The sequence below is a fragment of the Lindgomyces ingoldianus genome, assembly GCF_010093535.1.
Source record: "Lindgomyces ingoldianus strain ATCC 200398 unplaced genomic scaffold BDR25scaffold_45, whole genome shotgun sequence".
In the NCBI taxonomy this organism is placed as follows: domain Eukaryota; kingdom Fungi; phylum Ascomycota; class Dothideomycetes; order Pleosporales; family Lindgomycetaceae; genus Lindgomyces; species Lindgomyces ingoldianus.
Window position 1 is genome coordinate 72790 of NW_022985206.1, and position 20204 is coordinate 92993.

At 30.3% G+C, this 20204-nt stretch overlaps 2 protein-coding genes across 2 annotated transcripts; one reads left to right on the plus strand and one right to left on the minus strand.

Moving 5' to 3' along the window:
• Positions 1 to 17320: 17320 nt before the first annotated feature.
• BDR25DRAFT_346672 (uncharacterized protein) lies at positions 17321 to 18669 on the plus strand (the record flags this gene model as incomplete). Its single annotated transcript, XM_033694167.1, has 2 exons — positions 17321 to 17507; positions 17567 to 18669. The coding sequence occupies exons 1-2, from the start codon at positions 17345 to 17347 to the stop codon at positions 18667 to 18669; spliced, it is 1266 nt and encodes a 421-aa protein (XP_033541287.1). The 5' UTR covers positions 17321 to 17344.
• Positions 18670 to 18824: 155 nt separating this feature from the next.
• Positions 18825 to 19707, minus strand: BDR25DRAFT_319185 (uncharacterized protein; the record flags this gene model as incomplete). The annotated part of the gene is made up of 3 exons (XM_033691800.1): positions 18825 to 19356; positions 19464 to 19504; positions 19558 to 19707. The coding sequence occupies 3 exons, from the start codon at positions 19705 to 19707 to the stop codon at positions 18825 to 18827; spliced, it is 723 nt and encodes a 240-aa protein (XP_033541288.1).
• Between the last annotated feature and the right edge of the window lie 497 nt (positions 19708 to 20204).

Below are 20204 nucleotides of genomic sequence, written 5' to 3' on the forward strand. Positions count from 1 at the left end.
AGTTTATAACTACTAGAGCTTATTATATATAAGTAGTAGTAGTAATAAAGTGTGTAACTTTATATTAAAGCTTATTATAACTTATTATAAGTTAAAAAAAAACTAATCTAGCACTTTAAAACTTTTTTTAAATATTACTAAAAGTAATTATAGCATTATAAGCTACTTTAAAGTATAGTAAAAACTTTATTTTTATAATATAAGTAATTTAGTTATATATAAAGTTTTTAGTTTAGCACTTATATACTTTTTTTAAAAAAAGTAAAACAACCTATATTAAACAGCTATAAAAAGTGTAATAAGTAAAAAAGTATATAAATAGTAATAATTTTATTATTTTTATAGTATTACTAAAAATAAAGTAAGTTATAGCTCTTATAGCTATTAATAACTAGTAGATATTAGCTACTAACAGTACACTTTTTTATATGCGTGTTAAAGTGCTTTAACTAGTCTAGACTAAGCTAATTAGTAGTCTAGCTATACTTAGAAATTATAATAACTTAATTTTAAAGTAAATTTTTTTTATACTAGTTTAAAAAGTAGTTACTACTTTAAAAAATAATAAAAAGTAAAATAGCTTACTTTTTAGCATTAATGCTTTAAATAGCTATTATCTACTTTTAGTTACCTAGCTAGACTGCTTTTAGCTGTTTTTATCTCTTTAAACTTATAATAACTACTCTAGTAAATATTTAGCTTATTATAAACTTTACTTTATTAAAGTTATATATATTATTATTTTAAATGCTATACTTAGCTTTAATATTTTTTATAAAGTTAAACTAGCTTTAAATTACTATAAAAATTTTATAAAAAGCTTTTTTTATAGTTATACTTATACTTAAACTTTACTTTAAGCTTTAAGTAATGCTTAATAAATATATTAAGCTAGTTTATACTAATATAGCTTATATTATGCTTAGTGTGTAAAAAATTAGCTATATTAGCTATAGCTACTAGCTAAAGGGGAAATCTTTATACATCTAGCTTAAGTATGTGCTAAATAATTACTTACTTTTTATTATTATTTAGCTTTTATAAGTTAGCTATATAATTAGCTTAGAAAAGTTATTTAGTATGTTAGTTACTTATTATTTTTTAAAAAACTTTATAAATAGCTATAGTATGTTACTTAAAAAGTATTATATTTTATTTAAAAGCTTAAAGTATAAGCTATATCTAACATTTTTTTAACATATTTAAGTAGTGTTGTTAGAAATGCATTAGTATAAAAAAAGTAGTGTAGTAGAGTCTTAGTAAAAGTAAGTAACTTAGGTGTGTAAGTAACTTGCCTGTAAAGTACGTTAAAGCTTATTATATATAAGTAGTAGTTGTTGAATAGGCTCCGACAGCTAGCTGCTTATAGTATAAGCACTTAAGTAGCAAGAGTAAGAGTAGTGTACAGTGTGCACAGCGTATAAGGTAGGTAAGGTAAAGGTAACATGTTTCTAGTTCTATTACTCTTATCTTTCCTCTGTACAGAGGAAAAAGGGGATATTTAGATGTTTACACACAGAGGTTTATACATAAGCATTATATAACATTAATACATAATCTTGCTTGTGCGCAATTGTTTATATCTAGGCTGTAACACTGCTGCTGTGTATAAACACTAGCAACTTTTCTTTTTGTCTAAAAAGTTACTTTTTGTACGCGTTACCTCCCTTCTGTCTGTGTAAGTCTATCTAATTACATTCTACCTTTACTCTACCCTATTTATTAGGACTTGCCTTAGTGATGCTGTACATTAAAATAGGCTAGTTGCGCTATATAGATAGCTTTATAAATAGTATAAAAAGTTTTAGGCTATTATTATCTAGCTTTTATGCGCTTACCTTGTAAGTAATTTAGCAGTGTATAAACTGTTTTATGTAGGGTTTTATGCTAGAATAGTGTGGGATCTTTGCGTAGGCAGGTGTGTAGGGAGGTGTATATAATAAGGTTTTCTTTTTTTCTTTACCTTCTCTTCTTTATTCTTTACTTTTTAAGCCCTACTGTACTATTCTCTAGCTCTTTTCTCTTTTTATATAGTGCTAATAGTGACAGATACTCCTGCCTGCACACACACACACACACACACACACACACACACACAGAGAGAGAGAGAGATATGTCTCTCTAGCCTTCCTCCTCTACCTTTAGCGCTGTTAGTGCGGGCGTCTTTAACGTCCTTGTGTAGTCTAGCAGCCTAGGGCGCATCTATATTACTTTTCTAACTAGTTCTGCTGCTAATTAGCAGTTTATTTAGTGTCTTAGCATAAATGTATAGATTTTTTAGCTCTTCTGCTTTCTTCTTATATAAAATGCTAATTATAGATAGGCTAAAAAGTAGCATGTAGCAGCTTTACTATTTTATAATATTAATGTTGTCTTGCCTACTAGCACTAATCTACAGCTGTGGGCAGCAAAGGTTGTGTGTTATAAGAGGTACTTCTATGCAGTCTTAGTCTAGAGTTGCAGTTAAGTCCTAGTAACTTTATGTACTTATTATTATAGCAGCACTACTAGTGCTTTTTTTTTTATTAAGTGTTATATGTTAGCTAACTTCTAGGCTAATGCCTACACCTTATGCGTATAGCAGAGCTGTGGTCTGCATTATAACTACTATATGTAAGGGGTAGTAGCTTTTTCTTTTCCTATATACTAGATAAATAGACTATCTTTCTTACATATCCTTCTCTTCTAATCTTATAATAAGAAAAATAAGTGCGTATAATAAAAAAAATAAAAAAGATAGGCTTTATACAAAGGTGTTGTTAGTCTAGTTAGTCTAGGGCATCTTTGCGCACAGAATCTAGCTAGTCCACAGATGCTTCTATCTAGACAGAGAGGCGGTTAGTTAGAACATTAATTTACCTTATCTTAGCAATTTCCCTCTTCTTGTACAATTTGCAGAGTAACATGATGTTAATTATAAGTTGCTTTTTGCTAGTAGTGCCTAGCTTAATAAGGTAATTATATAAAGACCTTAAATCTGTGCAGATTACTACTAGAATTAGTAGCAGTTTAAGCGTTTATATAATTTACTGTAGAGTTGTACTAAGTGCAATTGCATTATTAAACCCTCTAACTATTCTGTACAGTTTGCTAGTAAGGACACTCCTAGTTACTCTTTTACACTTAGTAGAATTCTAGTGTATAATGTTGCCTAGTATTTTAAAGTAGTTGCTTTGCTCTGTACAGTTCTTATTACCTAATATAATTAAGAATCTTAGCTGTAAGCTAAGGTCCTTGTTATTAGTAAATAATCTATCTATAAAGATAAACAGCTTTGCACAATTAAGCTATAATAGTAGAAAGGTAAGACTGTGCTTACTATTATCTATCTGCTATTAGATTTATGCGTTAAGTGTGTTAATGTTGTTGTGTAAAGGGTCTATAGTTTGTGCAGCAATAAAAAGGTTAAATGCTGCCTCTAGTTAACACATAGATGCAATGTATGCCCTTCTTGCATATTGCTTAACATATTGTTGTGCGGCATCCTTGTCTTTTAGGTTAATTATATAAAGGTAGCTTACTTGTCTCTTCTAAGTAAGGACTACTATGTTATGCGTAAGTTTAATCCTTTTACTATTAAACTTAATAAGTTGCTTCTCTGCTAAAATAGTTTTACCCTTTACATAAAACTTTGCCTTCTACAGTTTCTTTTCTTCTCTTTGCGTAAAATTCTTTGTTATAATGCTTAAGGTGTTGTACAAATGCTTCTAGTTATTTCTAGAGCCTATGTTGTGCATATAGTGCATATTTGCCTAACCTTCTAGGATATCTAGAAAGATGTCTGTGTACTAAGTTTTCTAGATATCTAGCTGTTAACATAAATTAATAAAAATTTTTATTTTATTTATAAAAATGTTATATAGTTAACTTATATAGTTATTATTTTTCTTTTATGCTTTTTAGAATTATATAATTTTATCTGCTAAGAGTTTTTCTTTAGCAGTTTCCCTCTAGAGTAGAAGTTTGTACAGGTTGTAATGTAGTATAGATTGTGCAGGTGGTATTAGTAGTGCATACACTACTGCAGGCGGTGGTGTGTACAATTAAGGGTGTGGAGCAGGCGTTAGGTAGGGTGGCATGTATTGTTTGTACAGTGATTAGTGTAGTGCTAGCTAAGGTGTAGAAGCAGGTAATGCTAGTATATTTAGTGTTAATAGCAGCATTATGTTTAGTCTACTTCTATGCAGAGCTTTATATAGTAATAAGGGTTATGTATAAAGCTTTTCTAGTGCAATTACTTTTTTTTATGCTATATTATACAGCTTCTAGGCTTAGGTACCTTTAGTGCCTAGCTATAGTGTAATTCTTTTATTCTTTAGCACTTATATAAGCTTTTTTTTAAATGTGCAGCTAAGTGCTAAGAAGTCTTATAGTGTTTATCTTTTAAAATCCTTTATATACACACTTAAAAAAGTAGCGCTTTTCTAAGTTGTTATATGTAAATTAGTAATTATATAACTTATATATAATTAAGTTTATAAGCTTATTAGAGCTTCTAACATGTTAATCTTATTATTCTAGTACTCTAGGCTAGTCTTATTTTATAGTGTTGCCTCTAATATCTCTGTGTCCTTTGTAAGTTGTTTATATAATAAAAATTATTCTTTATTCTTTTTATTATTACACAAAGTTGTTAGTTGCTAGTAAGATTTTATTATAATAGTATAGTTAATTACTTTTCTAGTAGATTACACAGGTACTGCTATTATCTAGCTGCTAGGTTGTGCAGCTTTAATAGCTTTAGTGTGCGCCTTACACTATCTTCTTTTTACTTTGTACAGTAGCAGAGCTTGCTGTGTAATGTAAAGGATTAATGTGCTATTATCTAGCTACTAGGTTGTGCAGCTTTAGTAGCTTTAGTGTGCGTCTTACACTATCTTCTTTTTACTTTATATAGTAGCAGAGCTTACTGTATAATGTAAAGAATTAATCTACTATCCTAAAAAATAAGTAACTAAACAAAGTACTTTATAAGGTGTAAGTACTCTGCTATTACTTTTTTTAAAAAATAAGTAATAAAACAAAGTACCTTATAAAGTGTAAGTACTTTATTATTACTCTTACTAATTTATAGTTAATTAAATTAACTACTAATTAGTGTTAAATAAGCTCTAATAGCTAGCTGCTTATAGTATAAGCACTTAAGTAGTAAGAGTAAGAGTAGTGTATAGTGTGCACAGCATATAAAGTAGGTAAGGTAAGAGTAACATGTTTCTAGTTCTATTGCTCTTGTCTTTCCTTTGTATAGAGGAAAAGGGGGATATCTAAATGTTCGCGCACAGAGGTTCGCGCACAAGCATTATGTGACATTAATACGTGATCCTGCTCGTGCGCGATCGTTCGTATCCAGGCCGCGACGCTGCTGCTGCGTACAGACAGTAGTAGTAATAAAGTGTGTAACTTTATATTAAAGCTTATTATAACTTATTATAAGTTAAAAAAAACTAATCTAGCGCTTTAAAACTTTTTTTTTAAATATTATAAAAAATAATTATAGTATTATAAGCTACTTTAAAGCATAGTAAAAACTTTAGTTTTATAATATATATAATTTAGTTATGTATAAAGTTTTTAGCTTAGTACTTATATACTTTTTTAAAAAAGTAAAATAACCTACATTAAGTAGCTATAAAAAGTGTAATAAGTAAAAAAGTATATAAATAGTAATAATTTTATTATTTTTATAGTATTACCTAAAATAAAATAAGTTATAGCTTTTATAGCTATTAATAAATAGTAAATAGTAGCTACTAATAGTATACTTTTTTATATACATGTTAAAGTGCTTTAACTAGTCTAGACTAAGCTAATTAGTAGTCTAGCTACGCTTAAAAACTTTAATAACTTAATTTTAAAGTAGATTTTGTTTTATACTAGTTTAAAAAGTAAAATAGCTTACTTTTTAGTATTAGTACTTTAAATAGCTATTTTCTACTTTTAGTTACCTAGGTAGACTACTTTTAGCTGTTTTTATTTTTCTAAACTTATAATAACTACTCTAGTAAATATCTAGCTTATTATAAACTTTATTTTATTAAAGTTATATATAATGTACTTTACAGGCAAGTTGCTTACACACTTAAGTTACTTACTTTTACTAAGACTCTACTACACTACTTTTTTTACACTAATATATTCTTAACAACACTACTTAAACATATTAAAAGAGTATTAGATGTAGCTTATACTTTAAGCTTTTAAATAAAATATAACACTTTTTAAGTAATATACTATAGCTATTTATAAAGTTTTTTAAAAAATAATAAGTAACTAACACACTAAATAACTTTTCTAAACTAATTATATAACTAACTTATAAAAGCTAAATAATAATAAAAAGTAGGTAATTATTTAGCACATACTTAAGCTAGATATATAAGGATTTCCCTCTTAGCTAGTAGCTATAGCTAATATAGCTAATTCTTTACACACTAAGCATAATATAAGCTATATTAGTATAAACTAGCTTAATATGTTTATTAAGTGTTACTTAAAGCTTAAAGTAAAGTTTAAATATAAGTATAACTATAAAAAAGCTTTTTATAAAAATTTTATAGTAATTTAAAGCTAGTTTAACTTTATAAATGTTAAATAGGCTCTAACAGCTAGCTGCTTATAGTATAAGCACTTAAGTAGTAAGAGTAAGAGTGGTGTACAGTGTGCACAGCGTATAAGGTAGGTAAAGTAAGGGCAATATATTTCTAGTTCTATTACTCTTATCTTTTCTCTATATAGAGGAAAAGAGGGATATCTAAATATTTATGCATAAATGTTTACACATAAGCATTATGTAACATAGATATGTAATTCTGCTTATGCGTAATTGCTTATATCTAGGCTGTAACACTACTGCTGTGTATAGACACTAGCAACTTTCTGTTTTTGTCTAAAAAGTTACCTTTTATATAAGTTACCTCCCTTCTGTCTATGTAAGTCTATCTAGTTATATTCTGCCTATACTTTACTTTATTTATTAGGACTTACCTTAGTAATGCTGTACATTAAGATAGGCTAGTTACACTATGTAAATAGCTTTATAAATAGTGTAAAGTGTTTTAAGCTATTATTATTTAGCTTTTATGCGCTTACTTTATAAGTAATTTAGCAGTGTATAAGCTGTTTTATGTAGGGTTTTATGCTAGAATAGTGTAAGATCTTTGTGTAGGCAGGTGTGTAAGAAGGTGTATATAATAAGGTCTTCTTTTTTTCTTTACTTTTTTTTTTTTATCTTTTACTTTTTAAGCTTTACTGTATAATTCCTTAGCTCTTTTCTCTTTTTATACAGTGCTAATAGTGACAGATACTCCTGCCTGCACACACACACACAGACAGATGTCTCTCCAGCCTTCCTCCTCTACTACTAGCGCTGTTAGTGCGGGCGTCTTTAACGTCCTTGTGCAGTCTAGCAGCCTAGGGCGCATCTGTGTTACCCTTCTAACTAGTTCTACTGCTAATTAGTAGTTTATTTAGCATCTTAGTATAAATATATAAATTCTTTTAGCTCTTCTACTTTCTCTTTATATAAAATACTAATTATTAATAGGCTAAGAAGCAGCATGTAGCAGCTTTACTATTTTATAATATTAATATTATTTTACCTGCTAGCACTAATCTGCAGCTGTAGGCAGCAAAGGTTGTGTGTTGTAAAAGGTACTTCTGTGCAGTTCTAGTCTAGAGTTGCAGTTAGGTTCTAGTAATTCTGTGTGCTTATTATTATAGTAGCACTACTAGTGCCTCTCTCTTTATTAAGTGTTATGTGCTAGCTAAATTTTAGGCTAATGCCTGCGCCTTGTGCGTATAGCAGAGCTGTGGTCTGCATTGTAACTACTACACGTAAGGGGTGGTGTGTTCTAGGGGGGGGGGTGGCTTTTCTTTTCCTGTATACTAGACAAATAGACTATCTTTTTTATATATTCTTCTTTTCTAATCTTATAATAAAAAAAATAAGTGTGTATAATAAAAAAAACAAAAAGATATACTTTATATAAAAGTGTTATTAGTCTAGTTAGTTTAGAGCATTTTTGCGCATAAGATCTAGCTAGTCCACAGATGCTTCTATCTAGACAGAGAGGTAGTTAGTTAGGACTAATAATTAAAAAGCCTAATTTAGTGTTTTTTTTATATATGCATTTACTAAGTTATCTTTACTATTAATTTACTTTATTTTAGTAATTTCCCTCTTTTTATATAATTTATAGAGTAATATAATGTTAATTATAAGTTACTTTTTACTAGTAGTGCTTAGTTTAATAAAGTAATTATATAAAGACCTTAAATCTATATAGATTACTACTAAAATTAGTAGCAGTTTAAGCATTTATATAATTTACTATAAAGTTGTACTAAAAGTAATTATATTATTAAACTCTCTAACTATTCTATATAGTTTACTAGTAAGAACACTTCTAGTTACTCTTTTACACTTAGTAGAATTCTAGTGTATAATATTGCCTAGTATTTTAAAGCAGTTGCTTTACTCTATATAGTTTTTATTACTTAATATAATTAAAAATCCTAGCTATAAGCTAAGGTTCTTATTATTAGTAAATAATTTATTTATAAAGATAAACAGCTTTACATAATTAAGCTGTAATAGTAGAAAGGTAAGACTACACTTACTATTATCTATCTACTATTAGATTTATACATTAAGTGTATTAATGTTATTATGTAAAAGGTCTATAGTTTGTGCAGTAATAAAGAGGTTAAATGCTGCCTTTAGTTAACACATAGATGCAATGTATGCCCTTCTTGCACATTACTTAATATATTATTGTGCAGCATTTTTATTTTTTAGGTTAATTATATAAAAGTAGCTTACTTATTCTTTCTAAGTAAGGACTACTATATTATATATAAGTTTAATCCTTTTACTATTAAACTTAATAAGCTGCTTTTTTACTAAAATAGTCTTACTTTTTATATAGAGCTTTGCTTTTTGCAGTTTCTTTTTTTCTCTTTACATAAAATTCTTTATTATAATGCTTAAAGTGTTGTATAAATGCTTCTAGTTATGTCTAAGGCCTATGTTATATATATAGTGCATATTTGCCTAACCTTCTAGAATATCTAGAAAGATGTTTATATACTAAGTTTTCTAGATATCTAGCTATTAACATAGATTTATAAAAATCTTTATTTTATTTATAAAAATATTATATAGTTAACTTATGTAGTTATTATCTTTTTTTATGCTTTTTAAAATTATATAATTTTATCTACTAAAAGTTTTTCTTTAGCAGTTTTCTTTTAGAGTAGAAGTTTGTACAAGTTGCAATATAGTATAGATTGTATAGGTGGTATTAGTAGTGCATACACTACTGCAGGCGGTGGTGTGTACAATTAAGGGTGTGGAGCAGGCGTTAGGTAGGGTGGCATGTATTGTTTGTACAGTGATTAGTGTAGTGCTAGCTAAGGTGTAGGAGCAGGTAATGCTAGTATATTTAGTGTTAATAGTAGCATTGTGTTTAGTCTACTTCTATGCAGAGCCTTATATAGTAATAAAAGTTATGTATAAAGCCTTTTTAGTGTAATTACTTTTTTTTATGCTATATTGTACAGCTTCTAGGCTTAGGTACTTTTATTACTTAGCTATAGTGTAATTTCTTTGTCTTCTAGTACTTATATAAGCTCTTTTTTAAATATGTAGCTAAGTGCTAAAAAGTTTTATAGTGTTTATTTTTTAAAATTCTTTATATATAAACTTAGAAAAGTAGCGCTTTTCTAAGTTATTATGTGTAAATTAGTAATTATATAACTTATATATAATTAAGTTTATAAGCTTATTAAAGCTTCTAACATGTTAATCTTATTATTCTAGTACTCTAGGCTAGTCTTATTTTGTAGTGTTACCTTTAATATTTCTATGTTTTTTGTAAGTTATTTATATAATAGAAATTATTTCTTATTCTTTTTATTATTACACAGAGTTGTTAGTTGCTAGTAAGATTTTATTATAATAGTATAGTTAATTACTTTTTTAGTAAATTATGCAGGTACTGCTGTTATCTAGCTGCTAGGTTATGCAGCTTTAATAGCTTTAGTGTGCGCCTTACACTATCTCCTTCTTACTTTGTATAGTAGCAGAGCTTGCTATATAATATAAAGAATTAATCTGCTATTGTCTAGCTACTAAGTTATGCAGCTTTAATAGCTTTAGTGTGTATTTTATACTATCTCCTTCTTACTTTATATAGTAGCAGAGCTTACTATATAATGTAAAGGATTAATCTACTATCTTAAAAAATAAGTAACTAAATAAAGTACTTTATAAAGTGTAAGTGCTTTATTATTACTCTTTCTAAAAAATAAGTAATAAAATAAAGTACTTTATAAAGTGTAAGTACTTTATTATTACTCTTACTAATTTATAGTTAATTAAATTAACTACTAATTAGTATTAAATAGGCTTTAATAGCTAGCTGCTTATAGTATAAGCACTTAAGTAGTAAAAGTAAAAGTAGTGTACAGTGTGCACAGCATATTGTAACAGCGCAGGCAAGACAATGGGTCCGAATGCGGTATGAATCCACTCAGAGGCATATAGGAGTGCGTGGGGACTCAGAGACCTGGGAATACTAATGACACCTATAGGCCTTGTACGTAGGATATTAGAAAACTACTAAGCTAGCTATAAGAGCAAGGTGCAACTAAATATATAAAGGAATAGAGGCAACTACAGGGGACTAGGTTAAGTTATAGTTAGGGCTAATATAGGGACCCTTTAGATAGGATCTAAGCAACCTAAGATAGAACAATTTATAGAATTATTACACTACTTTCTTTTTATAAGCTAATAGTCTTTATCTGTAGTGTTTAAAAAGTATTTAAAAATGCTTTAAAACTAATTTAAATAAAATATAATAAGTATAACTATTTTAACTAAAATTTTTTATTACTAAAAAATAGACTAAAAACCTAATACTAATATAATACTTTTATTATAATGTTTTTATTTAGTAGTAACTAGCAGTGTAGTTATTATTAATATAGTAAATTTATTATTTATAGTAATAAGTGTTTGCTTGCCTTACTTATATAGTTTAGTTAATTTTATTAGTTTCTTTTTTAGCTATTATCTAATTTTTTACTTTATAGGTATTATTATGCACCTAACATTTTATAGCTTAGTCTGCTAACTAATTATAGCATTAAAAAAATTACTATGCTACTCTACCCCTTTCCTAGAGCCTCTTTAGAGGCGTTTTAAGTTATTTACTTTTAGGCTGCCTGCGCTCTTACTTACAGCTTTTAAGTTAAGTTTTCTTATTAGTTTTTTAAATTAAAAAAATGTAAATATTACACTTTACATAATAAAAAATATAATTTTATATAAATATAGTTTAATACTGCTAAGTTATAAGTTACTAATGCGCGCGTAAGTCTTTTTATATTATAAGGAGGAGTTTTTAGTCTTGTAGGGCTATCTTAAGCTGTAGGCAGCAGCCTAAAACATAAAAAGTAAGAAAGATAAAAAGGAGGCTTTTAAAGCTATTTTAGAGTTTACTTAAAACCTAGTGTAGGTAGCGCAGGTTGTAAAGAGCTAGGAGGCTAGGCTTTCTGCAGCTAGTGTTTAGGTAGCTTTATTCTACTAGAATACTAAGCTGCTTTAATAGGTTTTAGCTTTAGAAGCTCTTGTGTTTAACCTTTAAGCAGACATTACAGCGCTTTTAGGCAGCTAAGAATAAAGTAAAGAGAGTTTAGAAAGAGTCTAAAAAAAAGAGAGAAGAGAAGAAAGAAGAGAAAGAAGGGTAAAGAAGAAGAAAAAGAAGAGTCTAGAGGTGTCTAACAGCTTACTGTTAGACCTTCTAAGCAACATGTCTGTAGAGTTATAATAATATTATGTAAAAATATAATCTAACTCTTTACTTTTATACCTTATTGTCTACTAAGTAATCTATACCTTCTACACTAGCTTTAAAAGCCTTAATCTACTTTTATAAGGCCCTTAGTAAGTCTTAATAAGAGTTTATCTATGCGCAGTATTAGATACACATTCTTACAGGTAAGAGCGTTAAGTTTGCAGTAATTAACATAGATATGTAAGTTGCTATTTAGTTTCTGTACACAAAAAATAGAAAATGTAAAAGGGCTCTAACTCTGCTTAATAAAGCTATATTTTAAATTATTTATAATATATTTCTTTATTACCTCTAGCTTCTTAAGGTTCTGTTTGTACAACAGACTGTAACTGTTAGAGAGAGGCTCTGTAAGGACAATCTTGTAGTTATATAGACAATGTACTAGTAGCTAGTAAGCTGCTGTGTGGCTAAATACATCTTAGTACTAATAGTATTTAGAGAGTAATTAAAAGTTTACTAATGCTTTAGTTTTATATTTAGTGTCTAACTATAAAGCTTACTTATCTTTAATTAACTACTTAATTTTATAAATAAAAGTTAAAAAGAACTTATTTTTCTTTTTTTTATGTTAAAATAAAAAGCATTTACTAAAATTAGAGTAATAGTAGCTAAACAGACCTTCTTTAGACCTGTTCTAGACTTCTTAATAGATAAGTAGAAAGATAATTTAAGTGTCTTTAGACTATAGATAATAGGAGATCTGTATAATTTTAGTAGCCTTAGTAAACCCTTAATGCAGTAGATTATTAAGCTACATAACTACTAAAATTAGTTCTTTTTTTATAGTGTGTTATGTTGTTTAATATTTAGCTTTACTTCTTTATTACATGTAAGCTAGGTTAATTGCATAAGCAAAGGCAGTAAAGGTTTATAAGTAGGTAGATATTTACTAGGCTATATAATCTAATTCCTCTTTATATCTAAATAAAGTTTAAAATAATATAACTATTTAATGCTAATAATGTAATTCTAAAAGCTAAGGTTTATAATAATAAAGAGGCAGTTTTAGATGCTTCTTCTATTAATTTATATATATAGGCAGATATACTAGTAGATAGGGACTTAGATCTAATCTTAAAAGCCCTTAACTATAACTTTAAATAGTAAGTGTTAGATAAGAACATAAAAGTATTAAAATAATAACTTAGTAGTTAGTAAGTTAATAAATAAGAAACTATAAGTGCTAGTATTAACTAAAAGATTTAAATAAACTTTAATGCTTTTTAAATATAAAACAGTAGAAACTTAGAAGTATTTTTCTTTAAATAAGTGTAATAGATTAATGTTTAATAAATTATACTTACTTAAGCTTAAAATAAAAAGTTTTTTTAAGTGTTACTATTTCTTATTTAGAAGGCATTTAAATTAAAATTATTTATGTTTATAAATTCTTTTTTAAAATTTTACTACTCTACTTTTATTTTTTATACTTTAAAGATAAAGCAGTTACTAGTAAAATGTTCTAGTTTTTTATAATTATAATAGTTACTAGAAGTTGTCTGTCTTTCTAGGGCAGGTGTCTAGCTAGATTGTCTATAGGTAACTAAGGTAGACTAGAGTACTAATAAAGGTGCAGGTTAGGGTGCACTAGAATAGTATACTGCCTTAGATGTATTACTAGAAACCTTTTAAGACTAATCTATACTAGGTCTAATAGTAGACTGTTAAGTAAGATTAATAGTTTACTTTAACATAGTAAAAGTATTTCTTCTTTCTATGTTATAAGCTGTTAGGTAGGCTACTATAGTCTTAAAAGAGCCTTTCTAAGTATATTTAAAACTTAAGTTTAGTACTTTTAGGCTAGGCAGTATTTTTTTTATAAGTAAAAAAACTATTTTACTTTTAATATAAACTCTTTAATAGCAGCACTAATAAAGTAAGCTTTAAAAGTAAAAAACACTTTTTTTTTACTTATTTTTAAAGTTTAAAATGCTTATTACACCTTTATTTTTTTATTACTAGTAATAAAGTAAGTTTATAAAAGCTTAATTATTTTTTTTATATTTTTAAACTAAAAGTAATCTAATTTAGCTAGGTATCTAGGCTCTAGGTATTCCTTCGCAATACTAGCAGTGTGTCCCTATACTAACGCTATGCGTGCATGCTTACTCTAATAGTAATCTAAATTAATGTTAAGTCTATTTATAATAAAGGCTTACTATTATTTAAATATAAGTTTTTTACTATTTATAAAGTTTTTAATCTTAAGCGTGTGTTTAGTAAAGTAGCTTTAAAAAAGCTTAAAAGTGCCTAAAAAGTCTCTTACTATTAAAGTAGTAAAAGTAATTTAAGGCATTATTATAAGTAATTTAGTAGTTAGTAAGGGTTAATTAAGACTAATAGTTTTTAATCTAGTTAGCTATTTAATTTATGCTCTTAATTAAGTAACTTAGTTCTTAAAAGCTATACTACTAAGGTTTAACTCTAAATTTAGTAAGTTTTTAGCTTTAAGTTTTATAAAAAAAGGTTTAGCTATTAAGGTTAGTAGTAGTTTAGTTTTAAAAGTAAGCATCTTGCCTTAGCTATAGCTAAAATAAGTTACAGTCTTTATAATAAGATTTAATAGTAGTTAAAAGTTAAGCATTAGTAGTTATTTTTAATCTTAATAAGTTATTAGTAGTTTTTAAGTTTTTACTTTAGCGCACTTTTTATAACTTTTCTAAAAGTAATCTTAATTATAAAAGATAAAAAGTTTTAAACTTAAAAGCTTTAGTTAATAAAAAGTCTCTAAAATCTTATCTATTCTAACTAAATAATTTAATGTAATAGTGTATAAAAAATTATAACCTAAACTAAATTAAACACTTTTTAGAGTTAAACATAGTTAAATAAATAATTAATATAATATTATTAATAAGGCTATTACTAGTAAAAGTAAGTTTTCTAATATAATGTAACAGCGCAGGCAAGACAATAGGTCTAAATGCAGTATAAATCCACTTAGAGGCATATAGAAGTGCGTAGGGACTTAGAGACCTAGGAATACTAATAACACCTATAGGCCTTATATATAGGATATTAGAAAACTACTAAGCTAGCTACAAGAGCAAGGTGCAACTAAATACATAAGGGAATAGAGGCAACTGCGGGGGACTAGGTCAAGTCATGGTTGGGGCCGATACAGGGACCCTTCAGATAGGATCCGAGCGACCCGAGATGGAACGATTTGTAGAATCGTTACACATATAAAGTAAGTAAAGTAAAAGTAATATGTTTCTAGTTCTATTACTCTTGTTTTTCTTTTATATAAAGAAAAAGGGGGATATCTAGATGTTTGCGCACAGAGGTTCGCGCACAAGCATTATATAACATAGATACGTGATCCTGCTCGTGCGCGATTGCTTATATCCAGGCCGCAACACTGCTGCTGCGTACAGACAATAAAGAATATTAAAGCTAAGTATAGCATTTAAAATAATAACATGTACAACTTTAATAAAATAAAGTTTATAATAAGCTAAATATCTACTAAAGTAGTTATTATAAGTTTAGAGAGATAAAAACAGCTAAAAGCAGTCTAGCTAGGCAACTAGAAGTAGATAATAGCTATTTAAAGCATTAATGCTAAAAAGTAAGCTATTTTACTTTTTATTATTTTTAAAGTAGTAACTACTTTTTAAACTAGTATAAAAAAAATTTACTTTAAAATTAAGTTATTATAATTTCTAAGTATAGCTAGACTACTAATTAGCTTAGTCTAGACTAGTTAAAGCACTTTAACACGCATATAAAGAAGTGTACTATAAGTAGCTACTATTTGCTAGTTATTAATAGCTATAAAAGCTATAACTTACTTTATTTTTAGTAATACTATAAAAATAATAAAATTATTACTATTTATATACTTTTTTACTTATTACACTTTTTATAGCTACTTAATGTAGGTTGTTTTACTTTTTTAAAAAAAGTGTATAAGCGCTAAGCTAAAAACCTTATACATAACTAAATTACTTATATTATAAGAATAAAGTTTTTACTATGCTTTAAAGTAGCTTATAATGCTATAATTACTTTTAGTAATATCTAAAAAAAGTTTTAAAGTGCTAGATTAGTTTTTTTTAACTTATAATAAGTTATAATAAGCTTTAATATAAAGTTATACACTTTATTACTACTACTACTTATATATAATAAGCCCTAGTAGTTATAAACTTTAAGTAATACTTTAAAACTTAAGTTATAATTAATACTTATAAAAATAAAAATTTAAAAGCATATAAATAGTTTACTAACTTTTATAGTTAAAATGTTTAAAAAAGTCTTAAAAAAGGTAGTAATAATTATATATAAGCTAGTATTAGTATAATAAAAAATTACTAAGCTTTAAGTAGCTAATAAGGCTACTATATAATATAAATTATATAAAAAAAAGTAAATTAAAGTAAAAAAAACTTTAATAATTTAAAAAAGCTTATACTTAATAGCTTTAAAAAAGTTTAAAGCACATAGTAATAAAAAAAAGTAAAGAAGTAGTTATAAGCTAAAGTAAGTAAGCTATTCTAAAGGCGCTATAAACAGTGTAATTAGACTAGGCATAACATGTAAATGTGTAAGCAAGAAGTAAAAGTAGTATCTAAATAATATTCTAGGCTGTACTATACTATATAGTGCTAGAGCGGGTTGTTATAGGCTATAATAGAGTTTGTTAGGGTAGGGTCTTAGTAAAAGTAAGCAACTTAGGTGTGTAAGCAACTTGCCTGTAAAGTACATTATTATTATCTTAAATACTATACTTAGCTTTAAATTACTATAAAATTTTTATAAAAGCTTTTTTTATAGTTATAGTTATACTTAAACTTTACTTTAAGCTTTAAGTAATACTTAATAAATATATTAAGCTAGTTTATACTAACATAGCTTATATTATACTTAATGTGTAAAAAATTAGCTATATTAGCTATAGCTACTAGCTAGAAAGGAAATTCTTACATATCTAGCTTAAGTATGTACTAAATAATTACTTATTTTTATTATTATTTAGTTTTTATAAGTTAGCTATATAATTAGCTTAAAAAAGTTATTTAGTGTGTTAGTTACTTATTATTTTTTAAAAAGCTTTATAAATAGCTATAGTATATTACTTAAAAAGTGTTATATTTTATTTAAAAGCTTAAAGTATAAGCTATATTTAATATTTCTTTAACATATTTAAGTAGTGTTGTTAGAAATACATTAGTATAAAAAAAGTAGTATAGTAGAGTCTTAGTAAAAGTAAGCAACTTGCTTGTAAAGTATGCTAGTATCTAAATAATATTCTAGGCTATACTGTACTATATAGTGCTAGAGCAGGTTGTTATAGGCTATAATAGAGTTTGTTAGGGTGTGGTCTTGGCAAAAGTAAGCGACTCCGGTGTGAGAGCAACTCGCCCGTGAAGTACGTTATCACTTAATGCGTGCGTTTCCCCCCCTGCGCCTCGCTTAAGACTTGAGCTTGCCACTAAACCTGCCCTCTTTGCTTTCTTTGTTCCCCCTCCAGCATCGGAATGATTGTTCTAGCCTATCTTATTTCGGCCCCTCTGTCCGCGTCGCAAGAAGTCGGCGGTCATGACAGACCAAACCGCATATTCTTTGGCAGCCGAACAACCGATGAAGGAGATGAAGAACATCTGAGGCGGGTTTCTGAGATTTTGCTTGACCTGGAAAAAGGTGAGAGGGCATTCAGCCCCGCCCCCGACATTTCGTATGACACCAATTGCCATCTACAGAGGGAACCTTCGACGCTTTACACAAACGTCTTCCGTTCAAGTGGAACGATGACGAGGAATACGATACGGTCAACCCGTTTGGAGATCCCCGGCAATATCAGTATCACGCCCTCTGGACCTTCGACACCCGAAATGACGTGTTGCGTTACACGAATGCGAACCGTTGCAGTCAAATACCACTCGGTCTCCTTCGAGAGCGTGCTGTGAGTCTAGCTGATATGGAACCACTTGGCGGACCTGTTCCTGTGCCTTTGGAGCATACGTTTGATTCAGAAACGCCTTACTGGAAACCGCATGTAGAATGTGACGACAGAATGCGTGCATTTGCACACCGCCTACTCCGGGATTTTCATCACCAGTGGAGGCATATCCTTCGAAACAATTACAATTCTGTAACTTTACGAGTACTTTCTCGAGCTATAATCCGGCTTTCGACGCTTGATTTCGAAGTTCACGAAAACACAGGCGGACATGGCCGGCGGGGCGTACATGTCTGGATCACACATTTACCCGCCTGGGAGCCGTTCGAGGCTGATATCGTGCGCGTTGGAACCGTCTGGGTCGTCCTCTGCCAAGATATTCAAAATGGACTGTCAATGGCCCAGCAACACGTAGCATCCCGGGAAATCAGCACGACTGAGAGTCCTAGCCCGACGACGCCTGGGGAAGCGCATGCACATTACATGATCCTATCAGTCAAACACATCATACTCTGCCACGCCACCGATCGGGCGTCACTCAAGCACACTGCTCCAGAGCCGCTCTTCAATGGCAATTATGGCACCGGACCTCCGTCGGACCTGGCACTGAATTATCTCATCTGGGCCACCGCTTCCGCCAGACTTTCGATCTTTACAACTATTCAATCCCTACCCATTGAGATCCAAGACATAATACTCAACTACTCATCCGTAGGCACAGTAGTAGCTGCTAAAATCGGCTGCATGCTTGGCTTGGGATCCCCATTCTCCTGGAAAGATGGTCCCCTAAAGGTTACGCTGGAGGAAAGGTACGTATTTCGGCCTTCGGGATCCTCTGTCGAGTCTCAGGTCTGGTTCGGTGAGTACAAGAGCGGAATAGTCTATTTAGCACGAGCAGAATAGAGTCATTATATGGATACAGCTTTCCATTTGTTCAATGTAAGAGACCGGAAAAAGCAGCTAACATTTGTAACTGTCTAAGCGGAACGGCTTTGGCAAAGCAGTATAACAAGACATCCCTCACCATCACACCGCCTCCTATTGTACAGACTCTTTAATCACAAACACGGGAGTGGCTGACGCTTCATGTTCCCAAACATGGTTGTGATCGCGTTGACGTCGTTGCGTATGTGTAGACCACCACTTAACGCCGTAAGCACCCCTCTGTCGGCAGTGAAGAATTGAACGTAAAGTCCAATATGGACGATGCCGTAGACCTGCCCAGACTGGTTTTCTGTACTGGCACAATGTCGGCTCAGGTGATGCTCCGTCTCAGTCCAGCTCCTATCAGCCTTCTTACTCTCCACCAAGCAGTAATCATACGCATATAGGCTTCCCCCGGGGCGAGATGTAATTTTAAGCACCGCCATGTCCACCCTCAACTCGTTTTGGTCTAATTCCCCGCGCGACTCTTCCTGGAGAACGTCGAAGCCTTCGTCCTCCAGGAAGAAGTGCTTCAAAACCGCAATCATAACCCTTCTGTACAAGTACTCATGGGATTCAGGCGATCGCTCGACAAGCTGGAGGTGCGTTTGAACGTTGACCTTGTCCAGGTAGGTTCGAGGTGCAGGGGGGTTCGGATTCGTACGCCTGATCCGCCCAGTTCTAGTATTGCGCCTGCACGGGACCCAGGAGGTTACTTCTGATCTACATCTGCTATCGCCCGTGAGGGTCAAGGGTAACGGGTAAATACTCACCATTGTGGCCAACTCTTGGAGCCATCAACGGCCCATGTATCCTGTGAATAAGATCAGTTCAGCTCACTTCTGCGAAGGCTTGGTGCACACGCACCGTGTCGGCATCCTCCCATCCAACCGGTATATCATACTGCGTAGCCCTGGTGTTAAGGTTCTCGTAATAATCCTGTCCAGCAGAATTCGACCACTGTCTCCAAGTACCGCCAACGAGGGTTCCGAGTTCATATTGTGGACTGGCAGCCATTGTAAGAGAACAATGGATGGTATACGTAGATTTCAGGGTTTTAGGAAATGGGAATGTTCGAATGATCAGAATGTGTGACTATCGAAAATACCAGAGATGTAAAGGATATATATACTCTCTATCACCCCTACCGGAGCCTGCAGCTACGTACTACGTTTCATATGTCATGATAGGAAACGAGACCGACAAATGCTCCTGGCGCTTGTTATACAATGAATGTAATATAATACTATTGGAAGAGAGGTTGCCGCGGCTGCAGCGTTCTCGTTACGATCACCAATTCCGCAACACGCGCGCCTAGGTTTCAAAATAGACTCGATCCCAACATTTGCTAGGCTGCAGATATCTAGCCGCGTTTACAAACCTGCACCATGTTGATTCCTCACTCATAGCGGACTAATTCGTATTCGAGGCATTCCATAAATCATGCCGGGTTGGGTGCCAGCCGCAAACCTAGTGAAGATCACGGGACTATACCATAGTACGATTAAACACAA